The 25,716-nt window shown below is 41.4% G+C and overlaps 1 protein-coding gene and 1 pseudogene across 2 annotated transcripts in view; one reads left to right on the plus strand and one right to left on the minus strand.

The window, feature by feature from the left end:
• The window catches only part of DIP2B (disco interacting protein 2 homolog B), a 239,143-nt gene that overhangs the window by 156,193 nt on the left and 57,234 nt on the right, over nt 1-25,716 (plus strand). The window contains exons 5-13 of one of the 2 annotated variants that reach the window (XM_056119950.1): nt 4,609-4,821; nt 8,812-8,967; nt 9,414-9,533; nt 12,679-12,876; nt 15,308-15,399; nt 19,319-19,429; nt 21,431-21,554; nt 22,441-22,550; nt 25,581-25,683. In XM_056119950.1, coding sequence (XP_055975925.1) covers nt 4,609-4,821; nt 8,812-8,967; nt 9,414-9,533; nt 12,679-12,876; nt 15,308-15,399; nt 19,319-19,429; nt 21,431-21,554; nt 22,441-22,550; nt 25,581-25,683 — 1,227 coding nt within the window. The remainder of the gene's footprint in view (nt 1-4,608; nt 4,822-8,811; nt 8,968-9,413; nt 9,534-12,678; nt 12,877-15,307; nt 15,400-19,318; nt 19,430-21,430; nt 21,555-22,440; nt 22,551-25,580; nt 25,684-25,716) is intronic. The other variant, XM_056119951.1, reaches the window with a different exon arrangement.
• On the minus strand, nt 6,204-6,379 carry LOC130029392 (uncharacterized; annotated as a pseudogene).

Below are 25,716 nucleotides of genomic sequence, written 5' to 3' on the forward strand. Positions count from 1 at the left end.
GGTTGAATTTATTGTAGATCAGGCTGTTGGGAATTTTAAGGTAAGTTTACATTGGCCTGCTTCCAGAACTAACCTTTTGATCTTCTATTCTGTGTATGCTTTTACTCCTATGCCGCCCTTCTAGAATCTCTAAATATTTACTTTCTAGAACTTCGTACTTATTTCCTTGTCTACATAGAAATTTCCTTGGACCTCTCTTGAAGGTATTCCTAGAAGTCCTTAATTCCCCTGACCAAATGGTACAAAACAAAATACTATTTTCCTGCGCGACACCATCCCATCTCACCTAAGGAACACTTACACATCTTTTCGTGGGCACTGGAATTTCATACACCAACTGCTCATTTTCATTTCCTTGATTCTGTTCTTTAAGCTCCTACTTACTGTCATCTCCTGTTCCCTACCCTTGGTACATTACATGCTTTATAGTGTTTATAGTTTAGGATGAGTTCTTCCTTCCTGTTCTAATAGCTTAGAACAGTGGTGAGTCTTGACTCACCTGTCCTAAGTGGAATCCAGTTCGGGCATTGATGCCTGACACGGAACACTCTTTCCAGGGTCTCGTTCAGCTTCAGGCAGTGGTAAATGGCTGACTCTCAAGTTACGTCTTGAGACATCATGTCATGAGGCTCCCCACCCCCACCCCCACCCCCCGCATCATGTTAGCTCCCACAAAGCTTTTTTAATTAGTTTATTTTTTCATATCTTTAGTGAAATGTAATTGGTGTACAAAATAAACAACATGTATTTAAAAGTGTGTGTTCTTCTAAGTTTGGACAAAACAGAAGCCTTCACCACAAGTAAGATAGTGAACATACTCATATACACCAAATTTCTTTATGATCCCTTTGTAATCTTGTGTTTACCCATCCCCTTGAGGTAACCACTGATCTGTTTTCTTGAACTGTTACATTTTCACTTTTTAGAATTTTAGGTAAGTGAAACCACAGAGCTGTCCATCTGTGGGATGGTTGGCTTCTGCCACTCTGCAGAAGCCAACCACTCTGTGATCACTTTGAGACTGGTCCGTATTGCTGTGCCTATTGGTGGGATTGCCTCTTTTTACTGAGTACTGTCCCATCATACCCATGAGCCAGAGTTTATCCATTCATTCCATTGTTGATGGACATTTGAATTGTTTTTCAATTTTTGCTGTGTATTATACAGAGCTCCCCTGAATATTCATATAACAAGACTTTACACAGATACATGATTTTAATTCTCTTGAATACCCAGGAGTAGGATAGATGATATGTAGCATCTAAAATTTTCAAAATTTTTTAGTTATGATATTTTCATTTTTTAGTTATAATGTTTGCATTAAAAAGACTGGAGTCTTTTCATACATAGCTCTCGATTAAAAGTGCTGCAGCAGTTAAGAGCACTTTCCACTAAGCAAATTATATTTCCTAGTTCATTATAAGTGGGTTTTAGACTTCTGATAACCGTATTAAATAATGCCATGTTAAACTCACACCAGTTATAAACAGTAAACCAGGTTTTAGTTTTGCAGGGTTGAGGACGTGGTTTGGGCCACTGCTCTTGGGGGTGCTCAGAGAACCACAATGCCAGGGAAGCCGGGAGTAAGCCCTGAGCACCTCCGGGTCTGCCCCCGCCCCAAGAAAGAATAGGGAGGGAGAGAGGGAGGGAAGAAGGAAAAGGAAGGCTTAGTTCTATTATTGTTTAATCTTGCCTGAATTTCTGTTAATTCATAGTAATTTCTGTGTGACAGTTTTTGTTTCTAAACAAAAGAGCTACCAGATAACCATGAGCAGCTTTAAGCTTTGCGTGGTCACAGTTTTGTGTCTGTGAGCGACTGTGGGGCAGGTTTTAGTCCAGAAGGAGAAGGGAATTGATAATATTGGCCAGCTGGTAGAAAGCACTGCTGGTGCCTTCTGCACACTGTTTCAATGTTATGGGCTCCCCTTGCCATTAGAATAAAAAGGGGTTTGCTTAGCATGTCTTCTGTGGCCCTTGCACTGTCTTTTTGCCGAGCCTCCTTGTTCGTTGCTACCGGTTTCGTATCTGGTACAGCAGCTAGTCACATCTCTTCCAGATCTTCAAATGTGCCTGCTTTCGGCTCCCTTCAGCTTTGTCGCATGCTATTCCCTTTTTGTTTGACTTTTTACTCTCCCGCTGCTATGCCTCCTCATTACTAATTCCTATCTACTCTTTTGACCATGGTTTAGATCTCAAGTCTTTGGGTTCCTGCCCTGAAATCCTACTAGAGTCTAAAGTCATTTAAGAGCAGAAACTGTATCATCTTAGAGCTCACCATCTTATTCCTGTTAACTAGTATAAAGCTTAGTAGTATTTGATGAATGGATGGACAGTTTAGCAGCCCTCTCAGGTAGTCATTTTAATCCTCATGTCACATAGCTCATAAATAGTGGACCTCAGGGTTTAAATAGAAAATGGACACCAAAGCCATACCCACTCTCCCCCCTCCCTACCTCAACTTGACCAAGCAACCCAGCACGTGTAGTCACCAAACTCTCCAAGGACTAGCAGGCAGATGAGGGAATTGAATTGCAACAATATACCAAATTATATAATTGATTCAATATAGAAACATAATGAAGCCAATTTTCCGTAAACCTAATCATGAAAGTAGTAGCTTTCTATCTCTTAAAATTGGATTATTCTGACTTACACAAATTAAAAGAAATGATATAATACAGATGGTTTGTAGAGTCTTTGGAGTCTGTGGGAGTCAGAGACGTATCTCCCAAGGGTCAGATTTACTTGAAAGCCACCTTCCTTCTATATAGAGTGTTTGCAGAAACACCTCTCTCTTCCAGGCATAGGTAGAATGTTCTGGTATTTTCTGAAATTTTGTAAAACTGTTCCCTTAAATAAAAGTCATAGATGCTATTGCATTTATCTCTGTTTTTCTTTATTAATTATCTGTTTGTTTGTTCTTGTACCACACCCAACAGTTCTCAGAGCTTACTCCTGACTCTGTGCTCAGAATTCACTCCTGTCCAGGCTTGGGTGACCATATGAGGTGCCGGGCAAGGAACACATGTTCAAGGCAAACGTCTTCCCCATTGTGCTATCTTTCCAGCCTCTGTTTTTATTTTTATTTTTTTATTTTAAAATAAAAAACTCTCTCCTTTCAAAGAACCGTCCTACTTTAACCCTTTGGGGGCGGGACACTGTTTCCAGCCCCATCTTTTTGCCCCTTCACCTTCTCAGAGACTTTGTTCTGTGTAGAAGTGCTTGAAATCCTGCCTCCCTCCAGAACCGCCTCCTTCATATCTCTAGCGTTCCTTTGGGACTGTGTCTCCTCTGCTCGACCAGGCCTTTCTTAGGATGCTTTCAGTCTCATAAGAACTTACACATATTAGAATATCTGACAGATTCCAGCACATAGCACAGTTTGGATCGTTTTGGTTTGTTGCAGTGCTGAAAGCAAAGCAGCGTTTTCGAGCCTCAGATCTGCTTCACTGTGAGATAATAAATTGAAGGTAGTCCAGAGCAAGAAGGAAGGAAAAGGTCCTTAATTTGTCATGTTCTCTTGCAAAACGTAACTCTTAGATAAAACTAATCTTGCATGGTTCAGATTTCCATTGGTGGTGCTGGAAGTGCTCTGGCTCTTTTAGTTATTTCTTAGGTTCTTTGAACAGAGACCTACAGTTTCACCAAATTGGAGGACATGTCATTTGACAGGAATAATCACAGGATATTTAATTTTAAAACAGTTGAGTAAAAGTTAATTTGCAAGTGATGCTCTGACCCCCTTCCAGTCATTTCAAGGATTCCACATCGGACCTTTTACTTATGTGGCTTGTAAGTTTAGAACCTTGAAATACATTCCTGACTTCTGCTTTCCTCAGCTATCCTATATTTGGTTGAACTTTTCTTTAAAAATTTTTTTTCAACATGCATTTCTAATTTAGGCCTTGTTTTCCTAAAGTCAGACAGAGCCTGGCTAAATACAGACATTGGTGAATTTCTCACCATTCTTCTCCAATGAAGAATTCAGGAGAGAAGGACATCTGTGCCCTCTGCCATGCTTGGAGAGCTTACCTGTACCCTCTGGTCAGCTGGCCTTTCCACTAAAACCATGAAAGCCTCAGGCTTTAAGCTTTAGTCCCTATCAGTGCCCAACACCCAGCTCATTGGCACTTAAGTTGTTACTAACAAAAATAGGTTTTTATAGATCTCTATCAAGATAATTCCCTTTTAAGTAGACACTAATAATTGCTTGTAAAAATAAACATTGCTTCCTATCACAAGGTTCTCTAATTAAGAGATTGATGGAGATATATAAGTACTTACATGATTTGAACATAAAAAGATAAGTGGGAAACGTTAGCTACTGAGTAAGTTCAGAACCAAAAAACAGTAAGTGAAGTATAAGTGTTCCTGACGCACTTTTAAAATTGACGTTAAATTCCCTATAGGTTTTGGCTGTTTTACTTTTCCAGACTTTGGTTCATGGCCCTTTCCTTGAGACGCTTGACATACCCGACCTATTGGAGCTCCCTAAGTATACGAATGTTTTGCTGGTGTCAAAGTTGTATGTGTGATCAGTGAGCAAGAACCTGAAAGCTCTCATTTCTAGGCAGGATGGAGAACTTCTTTTTTTCTAATTCCACACAGACACGTCTTCGGCCTCTGAGGATGAGGGTTCTCTGAGACGCCAAGCTGCGCTCTCTGCTGCCTTGCAACAGAGCTTACAGAATGCCGAGTCCTGGATCAACCGTTCAATTCAGGGATCGTCCACTTCTTCATCCGCATCTTCTACGCTGTCCCATGGAGAGGTCAAAGGAACCATTGGGTCTCTAGCTGATGTATTTGCCAATACTCGAATAGGTAGGAACTGGTTCTATCCACAAAGCCCAAATATGTTCCATTTTAGCTCCCTGTATTCAGGAAACAGTTTATGAATGGCATTGGTTTTTTTCAGTGACCTCAAAAAAAAAAAACAGAGTCAGAAAGAACATAAATGTTGCAAACTATTGATAAATCAAAAAGAGGGGATTTTTAAAAACAAAAACAAAAAAAACCCTGACTGATGATGAGATAAAATGAGGAAACACCAGCAATACATTTGGAATGAAAGATCATCTGCTTTATTGGTGCATAGAATCGCCCACCTGAAGCCAAAGCTATTTCCATAAGCAATACTCAAGCCACAAGATATAATACCAGTCTTAGCATGAGTTTATCCTTGTTGAAGATGTCAAAGTATGTAACACCAGCTACTATGTGACATGCTCTCTCCAGCCTCTCAAGCAGAAAACACAGTAAACCTAAACAAATTCTGTGCTAGACAATATAGGTGAGACTCTTATGTCTTTTGCCTGAAGACTGGAATATTATCCTTGTTGCTGTGTTATTGCAGTACTGGGGTGTGCAGGCTGATGATGTGCTCTGAGCTGTTCCCTGCTGCCAGTGCTCCTGTATGGAGTTTAGTTGTGTTTTTTTTGTTTTGTTTTTTAGTTTTTTGGCTTGGCTCTGCTTTATGTTTTTGTGTGTGTGTTTTTAAGAGTTTGTGACATCTGCAGATTAAGATAACAACCCAGTTTTCTGTGTTTGCTTATCTGGTTGGTCCATGTTGTACTAAGTAATGTATATGAACATTATGTCTGTGATACTTCTGTCTTTTTTTTTTCTTTCAGCAATCTCAATTGCATTATTTTGGTCTTAATTTTCATATCAGCGACCTGTCTATCACCGTGTATTTTTATCTTTATTTTATTGAGTGATTTCTGAAGAGAAAGCGTGAAAAAATTTTTAACTCAAGCGTGCAATTTTTAAAGAAAATACCTACTTTGTAGATATGATTGCTTATATTAAAAAATCCAGGTGACAGCGGCTGATAGGTGTTCCTTACCTTAGTCCTGTACTTGAGCTTCCTCTGACAGCTGCAGATGAACATGTTGACCATCTTTCTACATGGGAGGGGAAACACAGGGTCAGGTTTGATTTCCATATAAAAGCGAACAGTTTCGCTTGATAAAATATCATACTAATAACCAGTTAAATTCTTCTGAATTTTTAACACTGTTTCAACGTGGATTTTTTTATTGTACTGTGAAATGTTATCAGTTTATAGATTCATAGAAATCATTTTATCCGACAATATTGCCTTTTAAGTGTTTGATAGAAGCAATTTATGTTCTCACTCAGAAATTTGAAAATAAGAATAATAGTCTATGAACTCACTTTCTGTGATAATTTTTTTTTTCCTTTTTTGGTATACTATTTCTGGAAGTACTGCAATACCAGGTCGATGCATGGAGTGGATGGATCAAGCTCTTATTCCATCTCCTTGCTCCAAATATCCATCTAATATATTGTCCTCAGTTTGAGGACATATCAGATATTAAACTGATGAGAGGGGACAGAGTGATAGTACAACAGGTAGAGTGTCTGCCTTGCATGCAGCTGACTTGGGTTCAATCGCTGGCATCTCATGTGGCCCCCTGAGCACCACCAGAAGTAATTCCAGAGTGTGCAGAGCCAGGAGTAACCCTTGAGCATTGCTGAGTGTGACCCAAAAAGAAAAAATAAACTGATAAGAACAGATACTATACTTGATCTTAGCCAAAAGTTATCACAGTCTGTGATAACTCTTGAGTGTATATTCTTCTAGACTTTATTTACATGTGATTATAGGGGGGTTATTTTTAGAGAAATCAAATGGTACTAAACATAAATATCATAACTTTTTCTTAACAATTTATCAAAAGCATTTTTATATAATTAGAATTATACTACTATTTTTATGATCTTAAAATTTGCCAGTATATGGCTATGTTCCAATTTATTTAGTCGTTTGGACATTCGAATAGTATATCTAGCTTTTTGTTATTACAAAAACTGCTTGAATGAACATCCTTAAAGACACTACTTGGTACATTTTTCTGATTAATTCCTTAAGAAATATTCCTATTAGTGGAATTACTGGGTCATACAAATTTATCTATTTTTTAATGCTTTTCATCACTTCCCACACAAGAATATAGTACACTCTACTTGTGCAGTATTATTTTTTATTTATTTTATTTTATTATATATTATTTACTTACCGAGTTTTGTGGCTACACCTGGTGGTGCTTAGAGGTTATTTCTGCTGAGTTGTCAGGAGTGTCAGGGGTCAAATCAAGGTTGACTGTTTAAAGGGCAGTGCCTTACCTCCTGTACCATCTCTCCAGCACATTACATCCTCTCTCCTTCCTTCCTTCCTTCCTTCCTTCCTTCCTTCCTTCCTTCCTTCCTTCCTTCTATCCTCCCTTCTCCTCCTCCCTTCTTTCTTCTTCCCTCCCTAGCTCCCTTTTTTTGTTCCCCCTTCCTTCCCTCTGCCTTCCTATAATTTCTTCTCCTTCCTCCCTCCCTCCCTCCCTCCCTCCCTCCCTCCCTCCCTCCCTCCCTCTCTCTCTCCTTTCCTTCCTAGGTTACATCTGGCAGTACTCAGAGCTTACTCCTAGCTCTGTGCCCAGAGATCACTCCTGGTGGTGCCCTGGGGACCATACGGGATAGTAGGGTTGTCCACATACAAGGCAAGTCCCTAAACCCTTAGACTGTCTCTCTGACCCCTGCAAAATGTATTTTAAAGTTAGAGAAACTACTAAATTAATAAATCTAATAATCGCAGATAGGGGGGCATAGAGATCTTACTCCCAATTTGATTTTTGAAATTATTTATATTACACCTTTTTTTTCTTTTTCCTTAGTTTGGCTTTTCATTATTCTTCTGAATCATGCATTTTACCTCTAATTTTCTTCTTCAGATGTTTCCTAAGTTTTTTGGCAGCACACCTCTTTAAATGACTCAACTCCAATCATTCAGATGCCCTGTATTAAAAGTCCTTCGTGGATCAGAACACAATACTATTCAGTCATACTTAGAGAATGGGAAGGATGATTTCTGTTAAGTGGATTTTATAAAGCCTAACAGATAGTCCAGGAGGTAAGGCTCTTGCCTTGTACGCAGCCGACCAGGTTAGATTTTCCAACACCACATATGGTTCTCTAGCACCACCAGGAGCGATTCCTGAGCACAAAGTCAGGAGTAATTCCTGGGTTCTGCTGGGTATGGTCCAAACACAACCTCCAAAATGAAATTAATGGAACTTTAAAGTGAATTTTTATGATTTTTTTCCCTCTTCTCTGAAAACCTAAGTTCTTGCCCACTCCTAAGATACTATTTTTGTCTTCCATGGGAGGGGATACAGACCGACAAAGATGAAGAACTGCTAAAGAGACTCGAATGTCAAGATCGTGCTCACTTTGGTTTCTTTCTGAAGTAACTTTATTTTATAACATTGGGCTCCTGTATAAAGAATATTTTTTAATATAGTGAAATATGTTTGTTTTCTTTCTTTCTTTCTTCCTTTCTTCCTTCCTTCCTTTCTTTCTTTCTTTCTTTCTTTCTTTCTTTCTTTCTTTCTTTCTTTCCTATTTTGGGTCACATCTAGCAATGCTCAGGGCTTACTCCTGGCTCTGTATTACTCCTGGCAGTGCTCGGGGGACCATACGGATGCCAGAGATCAAACTGGGTTTGGTCGCAGGCAAGACAAATGCCCTACCTGCTGTACTATAGCCCAGGCCCCTAAAGGGTATTTTATATGTAATTTATCCTTACTAAGCTACTTGAATTCTTGAAAACAGTAATTTTCGAAAGCAATAAGCCCTGACTTAGCCTCTTACTCCTCTATTGTTTAGAATTTGATTTAGAAGGTTATTTACAGAAGCTATTTAAGTGTCTTCCTTGGCCACAAACAAAACAGATGCCAGTTATTCTTATATTTACTGCTACTGTAATATATGTCTAAATTTTGTTTTCTCCTCTCATAGAGAATTTCTCTGCTCCCCCTGACGTCACTACAACTACCTCTTCCTCATCATCATCTTCCTCAATACGCCCGGCAAATATTGACCTTCCCCCCTCAGGAATAGTTAAAGGCATGCACAAAGGATCCAACAGGTCCAGCCTTATGGATACTGCTGATGGTAGGAGATTCTTTCTGTAGCTAAATAGGGAATTAGTCAAACTGGAAAAATTCAAATGAGGGATTCTGAGGCCTCCCACACTGGCCCAAGCAGCTGTCAAACTACCCTGAGTCTCCTCACTTAGTCAGCATGTGGCAGCTGACTTGCCGGTAGCTAGTCTATATTTCCCAGAGATTCTTGGAACCTCCCCCAAAAAACTGAGTAAGAAAGATGAAAAGGAGAGAGAACAGATGAGATCTTTGAGCAGTACCTTTATAGTAGCACCATGTTTGTATTTTATTCCCATAAAATTTGTCATAAAACTTCTGTACTCCGTTGCCCTGTTGAAATAGAGAAGGATCATGAGGAGTGATTAATCATCAGGAGAAATAAAAGCTACTAAGAACTGAACTAAAATATCACAGAAACAAGTAAACTTTGACTTACTACTTTTTTTCCTCTTATAGGTGTTCCTGTCAATAGCAGAGTATCTACAAAAATCCAACAGCTTCTCAACACTCTAAAACGACCTAAAAGACCACCCTTAAAAGAATTTTTTGTAGATGACTCTGAAGAAATTGTGGAAGGTAGTAGCAGTAATACCAAAAATTCTGTAACATTTCTAAAAAGGTTGCTGCCTGTCAGGTTCTTAGGGTGTATGGCTGAAAAGGTCATCATTTAGGATTCAGAAAGTTCTTGAGTTTTCTGCCCTTCCCCTCCCACCCCCCCATAGAAGGGGGGAGATGGATGGAGATCCAGTGCTCAGTGGGGCTGGGGCAACTCCTGAGGATATTTGGACAGTTGGTCCGGGCAGTTCAGTGCTAGAGCCTGAGCATCTGAGGCTGCTTGGGCCCTGTGATTCAGGGTCCCAAGATCACACTGGAGGTGCTTTAGGTCTATACGGTACCAAGGTTTCAACTCAGATCCCAAAACTCTGACCACTGAACTAATATCCATTTATATTTTGGATCTCAGTTGAAAAATAGGGAAGAGAAAAGACACATATGACAGTCTTTGAAAATGTGCTCTGGAACTTTTTTCTACTACAATGTTTTTTTAAGAAGTCAGAAAAGATCTCAAAGGTCCAGTCCCACACTTTGCTCGTGGGAAACAGAGTTTCAGTCCCCCCTTACAGCCTGATCCCCTGAGTACTGCCAAAAACCGACCCCTGAGAAGCGTGCTCTTAGCCTCCTGGTGTGGTTCCCAAACAAAAAACAAAGTTTAGGGGCCAGAGTGATAGTACATTGGGTAGGGCGTTTGCTTTGCATGTGGCCAACCCATGTTCAATCCCTGGCATCCCTTATGGTCCACCGAGCGATACCTGAGTGAAGAGATAGGAGTAACCCCTAAGCACTGCCAGGTGTGACCCCCGAACAAACAAACAAAAAGCTTATATGTATTGTTATTTTTGAATATGAATGTCTAGTTTGAAGTCACTGTTTTTTCCTTTGATACTACACAATTCTTTCATTACATCAGTCAATACATATATGTCTACTTTATCAAAGATATATGTATGGTAGGTAGTGAAAAAAGTTAAAATATTTGTGAAATGCTGGGAAACAAACACAAAGAACTGGGGGCAAGGCATGCTTTGCATGTGGTTTGATCCCCGATACCAACCCAGAAATATCGCTTAGCACTTCTGTGTGTCACCCAACTGTCTTCTCTCCTCCCACGTATCTATCTTTATAATTTAGACCGGTGCTTAAACGAGGACTGAAGAGGTAGTTATCACTTTACCCCAATTCAATCCCAGCCACTGTCACATGGTTCCCATAGCACTGCCAGGACCAACGCCTGAACACAGAGCCAGGAGTGGCTCCCAGGCACTGCCAGGTGTGGCCCAAACTCCCCTCCCCCAGCAGACAAATAAGTGTCCCCACTAAATTCTAGATGCTCCTTGGGTACATAGACTGTCCTTTACACCAAGCACTTACAGCAGACAACATAGGATAACATACTCAGCATCCCTTTTCTTTTCTTCTTTGGAGGCGGTTGGGTGGGTTGGTTTTGCACCATACCTTGGCTCTGCTCAGGTGTGACCCCTGGCAGTCAGCAGAGGACCAGATGTGGTGCTTGGAATTCAAACTGGAGTCAGCCACGTGAAGGGCAAGTGCATTTACCAGCAGTAATTTTTTGTTTTTGACATCCCATACACACAGGGGCTGGAACTATAGTACAGTGGGTTAGGTGCATGCCTTGAGTACAGTTGATCCAGGTTTGATCCACAATATCCCATATGTCCTCCCCTCCACAAGTTTTGCCAGGAGTGATCCGAGTGCAGAGCCAGGAGTAAGCCCTGAGCACAGTTGGGTGTGACCCAAACATCCCCCTCTCCCCAAAAAAGCCCTATACACATAAGTGACATTTTAATCTAGCATACTCTCCCTCCCCCACCCCCCCACCAAATTCAGTTTAATTAACTTTGATTCAGCAGCCATTATATATTAGGCAGTTGGGGTCACAAGTGGAATTAGGGCCTCATCTTTCAAGAAGCTGCCAGTCCTGGTAACAGAGTTGTACAGTAACAGAAGCTCTTGAGGATTCTAGTGCTTTCATGAGGGCGACCTGTTGTGTGAGCACCAGCACGCCAAAGCATAGTCAAGCAAGGGACTAGAATAATAGTACGGGGGGGGGGGGGGAGGGCATTTGCCTTGATGTAGCCAACCCATTTGATCTCCACCAACCCCGTATGGTCTCCAAGCTCACCAAGCTCTGATTGCAGAGCCTTGTGAGGTGGCACCTGTTAGATCTTAAGACAAGTTTGGCTCCCAGGCATAGCTCCAGCAAGAGTGCGTGCTTGCAAGTGACAGACCTCAAGCTCAATTCCTGGCACTGCCCACATATACTGAGCACTGTTTGACATCACAGTGAGTGTGCCGTCGTTGTTGCACTGCAGTGTAGCTGCAACCCATGGGGCTGATGGTCGTGGGCTGAGCATGTGCTTTGCATGAGGAGACCTAGTTGGATTCCTTGTTCCAAGCATCAGGAGCAACCCCTGAGCACAGAGCTGAGAGTAACGTCTAAAAACTGCTAGGTGTGGCCAAGAAGAAACACAAGTTCAACCCTCCCAGCCATCTCAACAGCTCCTAAGAAGACAAGAAGGGGGATAAATAAGTAATTAAGTTAAAATTAAAGCCTTACTAAAGTTAAATTTCTTTTCTTTTTTTTTTTTAAGTGCGTAATTGTGTTTTTCTCTATGGTCAGTTCTGACTTTGTCAGGGTTGGGATTTTTGTTGTAGTAGCAGAACCCCTGAAATCACTCCCAGTGTGTTTTTGCATGCCAGGAACCAAACCCAGAGCTTCATGCAAGGCCTGTGCAGGGCTCCTTGGGACCCCGCCCCGGCCCCTCAGGATCGTCCATTTATTGCATAAAATGTTAGGTGCTAGGACTGGAGAGGAAGTATGGCAGGTAAGGCTCTTGCCTTGCATGTGCCCTGTTGAGGTTCAATGCCTGGCACCACATACAGTCCCCCGAGCACAGCCAGGAGTGATCCCTGAGCATAGAGCCAAGTCCTGAGCACAGGTGGGTAAGGCCCAAACGGTGTATTGGCTCACCATTACCAAGCAGTGCTGGGAAATAAGTCCTCCATGGGCCCAGCCCACTGAACTCCCTCTCCGGCCCCAGAAAATAGTTCAGACTAAAGAACAAGCTATGTTTGCTGGCATTTGTTAAGATCTTAATTTTCTAATAACCCATTGTGGAATGGGTGTTTTGTTTTTGTCTAGTACCTCAGCCAGACCCCAACCAGCCTAAGCCTGAGGGCCGGCAGATGACTCCCGTGAAAGGAGAGCCCCTGGGAGTCATCTGTAACTGGCCACCTGCACTGGAGTCCGCCCTGCAGCGCTGGGGCACCACTCAAGCCAAATGCCCCTGCCTGACTGCCCTGGACGTGACTGGGAAACCAGTTTACACGTTGACATATGGTGAGTATACGAGGTTCCAGCTCCTTTTCCCTCCTTACTGGTCTTCAGATTATTGTGGGTAGTATTACTATCTTAATTTTCAGCAGTTACTAATCATTGTTTTAATAGATCTTTCGGAGCGCATCTTTTGGACTTCAATCCTGAAGTCTTAAGTATAGCTAGCACCAATATTAGTATGTACTAAAGTAGCACTTGCAAACCAGCTTGAATACAAAACAGAAGGGGAAGAAATGCAAACTTGAGCTCCATGGATGTTTTCACATTAGAACATTTTGGGATGACATTTGGGCAGGATTAAATCTGGATGGTTAAAATCATATTTTTTAAAATCTAAAAATTGAACTGAATTACTTCCTAGATCTTTACCATTTATTTCATCCTGCCTCTGCCTATAATAAGCATAGGATTCTATAATGAACAGTTTCTCAGTACTTTTCCATTTAGTTTTACTTAAGTATTTGCTTTCTTTAAGTAGCTTTTAAAAGTAACTGATTAAAAAAAATTTTTTTTTCTGGGTACTGGAGCAATAGTATAATGGGTAGAGAATTTGCCTTGCAGGAGGTCAACCCAGGTTCAATCCCAGCATCCCGAAGCAAAAACAATTTTTTTTTCTGTATTCAGATCTTTAAATCTTTTTTCTGGGATCTTTAAAATAATTTGTTGGTTTTTGTTTCGGGGGGAGGGGGTCACACCTGGCTTTGTTCAGGGCATACTCCTGGCTCTGCACACAGGGATCACTCTTGGAGGGCTCAAACCCCGGCTGGCTGCATACAAGAAAAGCACTCTCTACCCACTGTACTATCTCCCCAGTCCCTCAAAAATAATTTTTAAATGAGAAGGATTCAACTTGGGTTATGAGATTTCATACCATGTTATTCAAACAGATTGCCTTTAGCCTTCATAAGTGAAGCACATTATCCAGTGTCCTAAGAATAGAATAATTTTAGAGGAAAACTGCTTGTGTTTAAAGAAATGTGCGGGGACCAGAGTGATAGTACAGTGGGTAGGGTGTTTGCATTGCACGCAGCCGACCTGGGTTCAATCCCGGTATCCCATATGGTCTCCCAAGCACCGCCAGCAGTGATTTCTGAGTGCAGAGCCAGGAGTAACCCCTGAGCATTGCCAGGTGTGACCCAAAAAACAAAAATAAAATAGTGTGCAGAGACCAGAGCAATTGCTCAGCAGACTGAGTATATACTTTGCACGCAGAAGGTCAAGTTCAAGCCCTGGCACTGCATGGCTTCTCCGCAGTGCTGGGAGTGGCCCCTGAGCACCACTGAGCATGGACCAAAACTAAAAAAATCAGTCAAGAATCGTGCAGATTAAATGACCCTAAATGCATAGATGTCCGCTGAATATAAACCATCACATCTCTTCTAAATAACTTTCTCTTTCTTTTCCTTCTTTAATTTTTTTTTGGTTACTTTAAAAGAATTTCTTACCCAACGGGGCAAGACGCTGGAAGAGGGAAGAATAAGAGTAGGGTTTCCCCCATCTCTCAAAATAGCTTTTAGCACTATTTCAGCAGCTGTATGTTAATTTTATTCATCATAATCCTTAAAACTATTAACTGCCAACTCATTATATTTATTTAACTACTGTGACTATATTCATGTCCCACATAGTTCATTTCTGTTCTTTTATCTGTTTTCACTGGAATCCAATGGTAAAGAAATGTTTTATCATTGGTGTCACATTTTTGCTTTTTAGTTAATCTCAGGTTTCTAAGTCGTCCTTTAGAAAAGCTTACAAAGAAATACTCTTCTGATTTTTAGTCTCGGGGGCCAGAGCGATAGTACAGTGGGTTGTGTTTGCCCGTGGCTGACCCAGAAGTAATTCCAGAGTGCAGATCCAAAAGTAAACCATTGAGCACTGCTGGGTCTGATCCAAAAGGCAAAAGAAAAAAAAAAACAACACTGATTTTTAGTATTGTGAGAAATAATTGCTGCCCCTATAAAAGTGTTTAATTTATGGGGCTGGAGTGATAGCACAGCGGGTAGGGCGTTTGCCTTGCACATGACCAACCTGGGTTCGACTCCCAGCATCCCATAGGGTCCCCTGAGCACCGCCAGGAGTGATTCCTGAGTGCAGAGCCAGGAGTAACCCCTGTGCATCACCAGGTGTGACCCCAAAAAGCAAAAAAAAAAGGTGTTTAATTTATATCAGATTATTTCTGGAGATATTCAGATTACTACAGAAAGAATTTCAAATATTATCTAAACTGGAATGAGCATCTGGCGGTACTTTCTTTTTATTGGGAGCCAGGAACAGCTTTTGTCAGCTGAAGTACTTGGTAGGGGAGGGGGCTCTCTGATAGGGTGGTGCATTTAATTTGGAAATGGCTGTTATCTCGGGAAGTATGCTGATGAACTGATTGTCCTTGAATAAGGTGAGTTTTTTTCACTAATACTTTTCTTTTCCTTCTTTTCAGGAAAGTTGTGGAGCAGAAGTTTAAAGTTGGCCTACACACTGCTTAATAAACTGGGGACCAAAAATGAGCCTGTATTAAAACCTGGAGACAGGGTAAGTTGGTTTTTGGTTTGAGAGAGGCAATGTATATTTTGTATGCCTAGTGTACAACAGCTCCATTGATAAAACTCATCCTTAGAAAATGAAATGGTTTGGTTCTAGGTGATAGTTTTTGCATTCAATGTGAATTGGGAAGATATTGCATCCATTGATTGCATGTCACTTTTTGTGGCTGCTAACCTGTGAGCTCTTAGAGGTACTAGTTTAAAGGAAGAAGAGGAATAAGTTTTTTTTAGAATAAGTGTTTCAGTATCTGGGGCATAAAGGCAGCTATAAAGCTTACTCTGATTTTATTTTACTTTTTAAATGCCAGACAGGGCTAGAGAGATAATATAGGGGTTAAAGCAGTTGCCATGATCCTGCTGACCCTGGTTTGAATCCTTGGTACTACATAGGAGTCACTCCTGAGCACAGAGACAGGAATAGTTCCTGAGCACTTCCCAGGAACTATTAATAATAATTATTAGTTAATTAGTGAGATATACCCCATTAACTAATTTTGAAATGTCAGATAGGTGGGCCAGAAAATAGTAAAGTGGGTGTTTACCTTTCCTGTGGCCAATGTGGGTTTGATTCCCAGATCTCATTATGGCCCTCTGAACCTGCCAAGAGTGATTCCTCCGCACAGAGCCAGTAGTGACCCTAGAGCATCACTGGGTGTGGCCCCAAAACATTAATAAATAAAATCCCAGTTGGGTCTAGAGTGTAGCTCAATAGTAGAGCACTTGGTTGCTTATGTGCGAACCTGGGTTTGAAACTAATATAAGAAAAATTCAGATGAACTAAATGAAATCGTTTATTTTTATAAAGTTGTTCACAGTAATTTAATTTTATTCAGTATTCCAACACCAGTGCCATCACCATTATTTTGAATTTTTCCACCACCACCCAAGCCCTCCCCAGAGGCAGATCCTAAACAATTTATTTTGGGGCTGGAGTGATAGTACAGCGGGTAGAGCATTTCCCTTGCACGCGGCTGACCCGGGTTCGATTCCCAGCATCCCATATGGTCCCCTGAGCACCGCCAGGAGTAACTCCTGAGTGCAGAGCCAGGAGGAACCCCTGTGCATCGCCGGGTGTGACCCCAAAAAAAACTTGTTTGTTCTGAATATCCACTAACAGTGATCCAGAAAGGTTTCCTTAGAGGAAGGTGTGTGAAGATTGTTGTATCTCATGCTGAAGACATTAAGCCCTTGTGGAAGAGACTACTCACATCTTGTTACAGGTTGAGCCTTGTGTGCTAAATATTTACACCCCATCAAATGTGGTGTGCTCCTCTTGGTGTATCAGTGGAGTAGAGTATGAGATGTCAATAGCCACATACTCCAGGAACTCTAAAATTTTAAGTAGGGTGATATAGCAGGCATTAAATTGTTAACTGGATGGTGACTTTGGGATCTGGAGGCATCTCTGGAGCATGGGGCTCTCTTCCGAGATTTGTGAGTCTCTAGATCACGGCTGTTAATGAGCTCATATGGTACCAGAGGCAGTTCGTGGATGTGACTTCCAGGCTTCCTGAAGAACAGGGAGATGGAAGAAAGTCGCCCATTGCCAACTCTGTGAGAGCCTGGTGATTTCAGTCAGAAAACCCGCATACCTGAGTCAGCAGATTCATGTGTGATAAATGAAGTAATTTACAAGCCCAGTAGGCACTGAGGATAGAATGTATGCCTTGCGTGCCCAGGGCATGGTTTGATCCCTGATACCCCAAAACAAAGCAATCAGACAACACAGTACAAACACCACAAAAGAAACAAAATACCCTGTGAAACTTTTTTTTCCTTTCTTTTTTTTTTTGTTTTTGTTTTTTGCTTTTTGGGTCACGCCTGGCAAAGCACAGGGGTCACTCCTGGCTCTGCACTCAGGAATTACCCCTGGCGATGCTCAGGGGACCATATGGGATGCTGGGAATCGAACCCAGGTCGCTCGCCCTACCCGCTGTGCTATTGCTCCAGCCCCCTACCCTGTGAAACTTAAAGCAGTTTTCTTCGATTGTTGTATAGAAATGACCCTTCTAGAAAGAAACATTGTTATTATTATTTAGTTTTTTGTTGAAGGTAATACTATTTTTTGTAGTTTCCATTTTAATTATATTTATTTGGTGGCGGGGGAGGGTGTTGGTTCATACTTTGTAGTTAGTAGGAATTACTCCTACTTTTTGTTTACTTGATTTTTTTGTTTTTGTTTCTTTTGGTTTTGGGTTGGACCCAGCAGTGCTCAGGACTGACTCCTGACTCTGTGCTCAGGGATCATTCCTGGTGGGATTCCCCAGTATTCCATATGGAATACTGGGGACAAAACCTGAGTCAGCCATGCGCAAGGCAAATGCTCTACCCCTGTACTCTCACTCCAACCAGGACTTCCTCCTGATTCCGTGCTCATGGATCACACCTGGTAGGGCTCTGGGCATATGTGGTTCCAGGAATCAAAAAAATTGTCAGACATAGGCAAGGCAAATTCCTTGCTCCCTAAACCATCTCCAGCCCCTATTTTTTTAGTTTTTTAATTTTTTTCTATACTGACTTCCTAAATATGATACATTTTACCATTGAACATTGCTTTTCATTCAGAAATAGTAGAATGAAGTACAAAATCCACAACTTTTTTTTAGTAAGCTCATACTGCATAATCTCCTGGCCCCCCTTTTTGTGTGTTTTAGGTCACATCCAGCAGCCCTCAGAAACTAGTCCCAGCTCAGTGCTTCGTGAGCTGGGATGCCCAAGGAACTGTATGGTGCTAAAGATTGAACCCAGTTCTCCTGCGTGCATATATATATATATGCTTTGCCCCTTAAGCTATCTCTACAGCCCTAGACAGTATTTTTGTGTGTTAGTGCTAGGGATGGAACCCAGGTCTTCTGCGTACAGGTCAAGCGCTCTGCCGCTGAGCTGTATCTCTGGCCCTTAAACTAGCCTTTTAAGTAGCTCATTGTGGCCATTGAGCACTGAGTACTACAGAGTGTGGCCCCCCAAAACATAAACAGCATTGTGAAAAAGGATGCACTTAAGATGGCTTCTCCTTATAACTGATATTTGAGTGTTTCCTAATCCTCATTGAACCCTAAGAGGTGGTTTATGTGTCCTAGCAACATGGACACTTGTGTGCAGGAAGAAAACAGGTTGTTTAAGTGTCTCGTGGAGTTAAGTTTTTGGTTTTTGTTTTTAGAACTCCAGGAGGTGCAGAATTGCATTTGCCTTGGAAGTGAGCTAAGAGAATTTGCAAGCAAAAGGGGGAAAAATAAGTAGTGACAAAGTATTTCAGACATTAATATGTGAAATGCTGAGCCAGTCATAAATTCCATAGTGGTAGGATCTTCTGTGTTTTGATATTTCTTGAGTAAGTTAGGGAGTCAGTAGTTCCTGTGATGCCTTATTAATGAGACAACAGCTTGAACATCTTATAGAGATTTCTCTTTATATTTTGTAATTAATTTTAAATTCAGAATGACTCCTATTGGTGCTTGTATTTATAAACAGATGTCTTCATGAAGAATTTGCATTATTGGGTAAGTGAGTAAGGAATAAGGCAATAAACGTGATAAATAGTAAGAAACCCCAAGGTGGTATTAAGTCAGCCAGAAATTATAGGGTCTCTCTAAATGTAAACTTATTGAATATGCTGGTCTATCTAGAGAGGTCCATCCCATTTTTTGCTTTAGCCCTGTACCTTAAGTTTTGCAAATAATTAACGTTCTATGTAACTTTCTATGTAAGGGAAGTAATTTACTCCTAGGGCACCAGTAGAATTAAGTGAGAAATTCTCCTCATGATTTCAGATCCTAAAACGTGTCCAGTACAACCCGAGAGTGACTCTTTATGCATCTTCTCAGTAACTTAGTTTCCAGAAGTTTCCATTATAAAGTGTGTGTTGAAATTGGTGATCTGTTCTTATTGCATGTCATTATACATTTTAGGTAGCCCTGGTTTACCCCAACAATGATCCAGTCATGTTCATGGTGGCTTTTTATGGATGTCTCCTGGCAGAAGTGATTCCCGTGCCTATTGAGGTACCCCTTACCAGAAAGGTAACATTGCTAAATTTTAGAGGCATGGGTTCACCCTCCAATGGACTTGGTCACAGTATTGAAGAAAGATGATTTTCTTAAATACTCAGCTTTACTTTTAAAAACATGAAAGTTGAAGATAGATAGTTCAACATGGCTAGATTTTGTTTTGAATGTGGGAGGGCTGGGTTCAGTCTCTGGAACCCCCTGGCCCCCTGAGCTTCCCCGAGAGCAACCCCCAAGCCCTGAACTGGGAATAGCCTGTCTCATTGCCAACCGTGGCCCCCCATAGGAAAACCAAAAACATGAAAGTTGTAGATGAATTATTAGTGAATTGATAAGTTTCATTCAGATAAGATTTCCAAATAAGATAGAGGAGAGCCCGGCCCCCTCTCGGAGAGCCCGGCAAGCTACCGAGAGTATCTCGCCCACACGGCAGAGCCTGGCAAGCTCCCCGTGACGTATTCGATATGCCAGACACAGTAACAACAAAGTCTCCAATGGAGACGTTACTGGGCCCGCTCGAGCAAATCGATCACCAATGGGAGGGCCCTTACTTACTTTACTTTACTTTAGAAATCTTGGGAGCTTAATCTTTCAACAGTTATCATTTGTAATGAGTATCATTTTTGCTCCAGCAACTGTAAATAACCCATGTGTATAAAATGTGAGGCCTTTCTTGTAAAGAGAAATCCTTTAACTGTACCATATAATCTAGGATTTCTATTAAATCAAATATTGATTCAGTGCTGGTACCTGGGAGCATATGGCTTTATTTTGACAACATTGCCCTACAGAATGAAGCATGTCTCGCAGATTCCCAAGTTTCGCCAAATGATTTCTCTGTGAGCTGTTTAAATATTATTTCCTCATGCGTGTATAACAAGAGCTGATGATACAAATAGATACAGTAGAGACTGTGGATTTATAAAGAAAAAAAAAATTTTTTTTTCTGAGTGAAATAAAAGATGACTTGGTAGTAGTCCTGAAACTCTAATCTATGGAATATAGTATCTCTGGTAGACTTGTCAGAAAATTTTCTTAAATTGACTGTTTATGTGGTTTCATGATGATCCTTTCAAAGTGGAATTTTAATGGGAACATTATCATTTCTAAACATATCATGTTATCATATTTAGAAATATCTCATCTTTTTTGTTGTTTGTAAGACTTAAATCCGCCTTCTTCAAAATAAAGTAAGATAGACAAGGACAGTGAGGTAGTACAGCTGGTAAGGTTCTTGCCTTTATCCCCATCATTGTGTATGTGGCACCACCAGGAGTGATCCTTGAGGGGCCAGAGCAGTAATACAGTGGATAGGGCATTTGTCTTGCACGTGGCCAACCTGGGTTCAGTCCCTGGCATCCCAGATATAGAATCGGAGCCCACTAGAAATAATTTGTGAGCGCAGAGCCAGGATTAACCCCTGAACAGTGCTGGGTTTTGCCCCAAAACAAAACAAAAACAATAAAACAGGAGTGACCCGTGAGTACAGAGCCAGGAGCATGCCCTGAGGGCCACCGTGTATGGCCCCAAAATTTAAAAATAAAATGAAAATGAAAAGTAATACACATACTTTGAATTTGGGTATAACCATCCATTACATCATTGTGTATTTGGATATTTAATATTTACTTATTGTATTCACTTTGTTGTAACCTAAATTACTATGCTTACAATTTAACCATGGTCACATGTATTACATTCTCCTGAAGGAGAACTCAGAGGCCATTGCTGACCTTGGAATAAAATCATTACATTTGCCTGATAGAATTAATCATTAGCAGTATTAGATTAGAACTTAAATTTCTACTCAAGAAATAATTGTGAGATGTTTACATCCATTGTAGTCTTCTTATAAAATAATCCCACAGTTTGGAAGAATTTATTGTCACTGGATTTTGACTGTTGCCAGTTATCAATGGGATTCCACAAATGTTATCACACAAGTGCCAGAGCATTGCTCAGGGTTAGATATGGGGCCCAGGTATGCTCTGTTTGCTGATTATCTTTTCTCCACAGGATGCTGGAGGGCAGCAGATTGGTTTCTTGTTAGGAAGTTGTGGTATTGCTTTAGCTCTTACAAGTGAAATTTGCCTGAAAGGATTGCCAAAAACCCAGAATGGAGAAATTGTACAGTTTAAAGGTAAGTTATACCTGAAGTTAAACATTAGACCTGAGGGACTGGGGGAAAGTACAGCAGTAAGGGCACATGCCTGGTATGCGTCTAATGCTTTATCCGACACAACGTAGGCCCCCATCTGGAGCCCAGAGCACCGCTCCGTGTGGCCTTCACGCTGTAGGCCCCAAGCAGCTGCAATTCCTCAGGTCCTTGCAGTGAACTGAGGACCCAGATAACCAAGAATCACTGGTGGGGTACCCAGATCTGGGCACTGCTTGGAAACCACCCACAAAAGGTTCAAGCTGAGGCCAGGGAGATAGCTCAGAGGGCTGGTGCTTTGCCTGCAAGAGGTTGGGTTTGATCCTGAGCACCACTGGGTATGGCACTGTCACCCTCCCCCCCAACACACACACACACACACACACACACTTTAATAAAAAGCTCAGGGTTTTCATAGAGTGGCTAAGAACTTTACATATCCTATTTTAGTCCATTAATCTTACAAAGTAAGTGCCATTGTTTCCATTCTGCAGGCAAAGAAACAAACGTGGAAAGGTTAAGTAATTTCCCCAAAATCACAGCAAATAAATGGCAGAGCAGAGTTTTCAACCCAAAGCTGTGTGATTCCATGGCCTACATCCTTAACTTTTATGCTGATGGTTGGAAAAAGCTTCCATTCTGTTCACTGCAGTTAAATGCTTTGTGTAGAAACAGGATAAACCACTAACTTAAGTGACTTATGCTTCCAAGTGGACTTCCCACTTGTTGAGATAATGTCATGGTCTAACAAGGTATGATTTTTCAGTGAAAGTTAAAAGAATTAAGTATCAGGTCTAGAGAGAGAATACAGCAAGGAGGGTCCTTACCTTTTGCCTTAGATAATTCAATTTTTATCTTGGGTTTGATTAAGGTTGGCCTCGGCTCAAATGGGTTGTGACAGATTCCAAATACCTTTCAAAGCCACCTAAAGACTGGCAACCCCACATCTCACCTGCTGGAATGGAACCAGCATACATTGAGGTAAGTCCTAAGTCTAAAACATGTATTTTGGCTCTCCTTTTGGGATTTGTTGCTACCTTAGAAATACATTTATTTTGCAAAACTTGAAACTGTTTTACGTAAATATTCTGCTTTGCTAGATTTCCACCCTTAAGTGTTAAAGATGTCATATAATGAACTTTCTTATAATTATTTTTAACAGTATTAGGAGAAAAATAGGATGCACATAGGAAAGTAAAAAAGGCTTGCAGATCTACAAAAGCTTGGGGCTGGAGCAGTAGCACAGCGGGTAGGGCGTTTGCCTTGCACGCAGCTGACCCGGGTTCAATTCCCAGCATCCCATAGGGTCCCCTAAGCACCGCCAGGAGTAGCTCCAGAGTGCAGAGGCAGGAGTAACCCCTGTGCATCGCTGGGTGTGACCCAAAAAGAAAAAAAAAAGTGAAAAGGCTTAAGAAATGATTCACTGATAGAGAAGCTGAAGAGAAAGTCTACAGGCTAGGGAGAATGCTTTGCATGTGACTGACCCTAATTTGATTCCTGGCACCTCCCAACAATTTCTGGTCCCTTTTGTTAAACACAGGCCCACTTGGCCAAGAATCACTAGACTATCTCTGGGCCTCCTAAGCACCACTTGGGTTACCCTTTCCCCCCACGGCCCCCAAACATATTTATAGGCAGAGATATCTCAGCTCTTGGAGATGGGACATATGAAAGGGAAGCAAGAAAATGGTGGAATGAGGTAAAATAGCGTTGTTTGAAAAAAATTCAGCAGATGAAAAGTAAAAAGCAAGAACAAACATAATGATTATAGGATGGTTATTAAAGGTTAATGCCTTAATGTAATTGAGGAATTAAATCGTCTTGTACACTAGGTACCAGGCTCAGTGCTTTTAACATGTTTTCACATTCTGTTCTCACAACAACATTCTGAGGTGTGAGTTGTTAATAAATTAGTTTGTCAGTGAGGAGACTGAGACATCAAAACACTTGAGTAACTGACCTAAAGCCTCAAGATTCAAGAATGGTGGAACTGAAGCTCACATTTCTTTTACTCTGCCTATCACCACTACTTCTTTTATACCACCTATCACCACTCTGCAGTCTGCTTAAAGCATATTTATACTTGCTCACCAAGTGTTTTGTAAATTAATAAACATTCAATACTTTTTAAAAAATAGATTTGGACCCTGTGGTCATAGGTTTAGATAGCTTTTAAATAACTGGCTGTAAAAGGGAAGTCTGTGGGCAGTACCTTTGAAAAATTAATGTTGGGTACCAGGCGGACTGTTTTTCAAAGATGAAAGTGGTCTGAGTATGCTCGAATAATAGGCAAGCAAATAGGCCTATTATTCCGAACTTAGCAGTCAACTCTAAATTCCTGCCATGTCAGAGACAGATGATTCAGCCTCCATCTCCTGAAAACCACTCACTGGCTTTTTGAACCTTCACTCTCAGGCCTTCTGTCTCACTGACTACTCTTCTCACCCTTCTTTGTTGGTTTTGCCTAAAAGGTAAAGAGCTCTTCAGTGTATGGCTTCTACTTCACTCTTTGGCCTCATGTAGAACCTCTGTGGCTGTAGGTTCCTACAATTCTGAATTAACTTCCTTTTCTCGCTTGCATTTCTCCCTTATTATCTCAGGACTTTACTAGTGGATCCAGACTGTCCTGTGAGTATTAGGGAACAATTAAAGGATTTTGAACAGAAGTAAAAAGTAAAGGCCCTCCCGTTGATCGTCGATTTGCTCGAGCGGGCCCAGTAACGTCTCCATTGGAGACTTTGTTGTTACTGTGTCTGGCATATCGAATACGTCACGGGGAGCTTGCCAGGCTCTGCCGTGAGGGCGAGATCCTCTCGGTAGCTTGCCGGGCTCTCCGAGAGGGGCCGAGGAATCGAACTCGGGTCGGCCGTGTTGGCTGCGTGCAAGGCAGACGCCCTACAAAATATCTGTGTTTTTAAAAATTGGCATGGTTGGGTTGGGTTAAGAAGGGAAATAGACGAGCTGTCAGGGCTGCCTGGGTGAACTGCAACTCAGAGCAGTAGCCATTAGAAACAGGTTAATGGGCCTGACATGGTAGTTAGGAAACCAGAATAGACCGATGCAATGATGCCTCCAGAAAGGGAGGAAGTAGGGAAAACTCAGGTTTTGGACTCAGGCAGTTTGGATAGATGGCAGCGTTCTTTGCTGAATTAGAAATTGCAGCAGGAAGATTTTCTGGCGTGAGGCCACAGATGTTGCACACACTGCATTTTACAAATTCAGGGGTCATTCAGGAGACCGACCCACTGAATCTGGATCTCTGGAGAGAGGTCTCTACTGGAGATAGAATTGAAGGTCTTCTCGGCATAGTTCCCTGATGTGATAGAGTGAAAGGAGAAGAATCAAGAACTAAACTTGCAGGCCCTGCCAACTTTTAAAGAGTGGGTGAAGAAAGGAGAGTGAAAAAGGAAGAGCAAGAGGCATAAATATGAGAGAGGTATCACAAAATCTAGGGAAGAAGAAAGTGGAGAGAAGTATGTAATATGTCCTGTTGATTAACAGCTATAAAGTTGCTAATCTCGATCCAAAGCTGCTTGAGCATTGAGGCAGAAGCAAAACATTGATTGATTTATCGGAGTGCAAGGGCAGTTTCTAGGTTTTTCCTTCCCAGGTAGGGAGCTTCTGATGGTCGGGGAACACATCTTCCATACCACTACGTGTCCCTGTAGTGCCTGCCACATACTTGATTCTTCCTGTGCCTCAACTAACGTAGCTCCAGTCATTTGTCTGTGTAAGCTTCCCTAGCAACCACATCACACTGATGCCTAATTAAGCTTTCGAGTCTTTTTCACACATACTTTCATTGAACTTTGTCATTCGGCAGTCTTAGCTTTGTGTGATTAGAGTTTGGATACACTCTCATGGCCTCACATATTCATATGAAACACAGGAAATATGGTCCGTTAAGACATCTATATCTGGGTTTTGTTTTGGATTCTAGTTACGTCATTTGAAATAACTCATTGTATTGTCTTTCTTATTTTTGTGTTTGTCTGTATGTATTTTTTCTAGTACAAAACAAGCAAAGAAGGGAGTGTAATGGGAGTTACAGTATCCCGGCTTGCAATGTTGTCTCACTGCCAAGCTCTGTCCCAGGCCTGCAATTACACTGAAGGTCAGACTTTTTCCCGTGACTGCCCTCATTGTG

Source organism: Sorex fumeus, unplaced genomic scaffold, assembly GCF_029834395.1.
Source record: "Sorex fumeus unplaced genomic scaffold, SorFum_2.1 ptg000042l, whole genome shotgun sequence".
Taxonomy (NCBI): Eukaryota; Metazoa; Chordata; class Mammalia; order Eulipotyphla; family Soricidae; genus Sorex; species Sorex fumeus.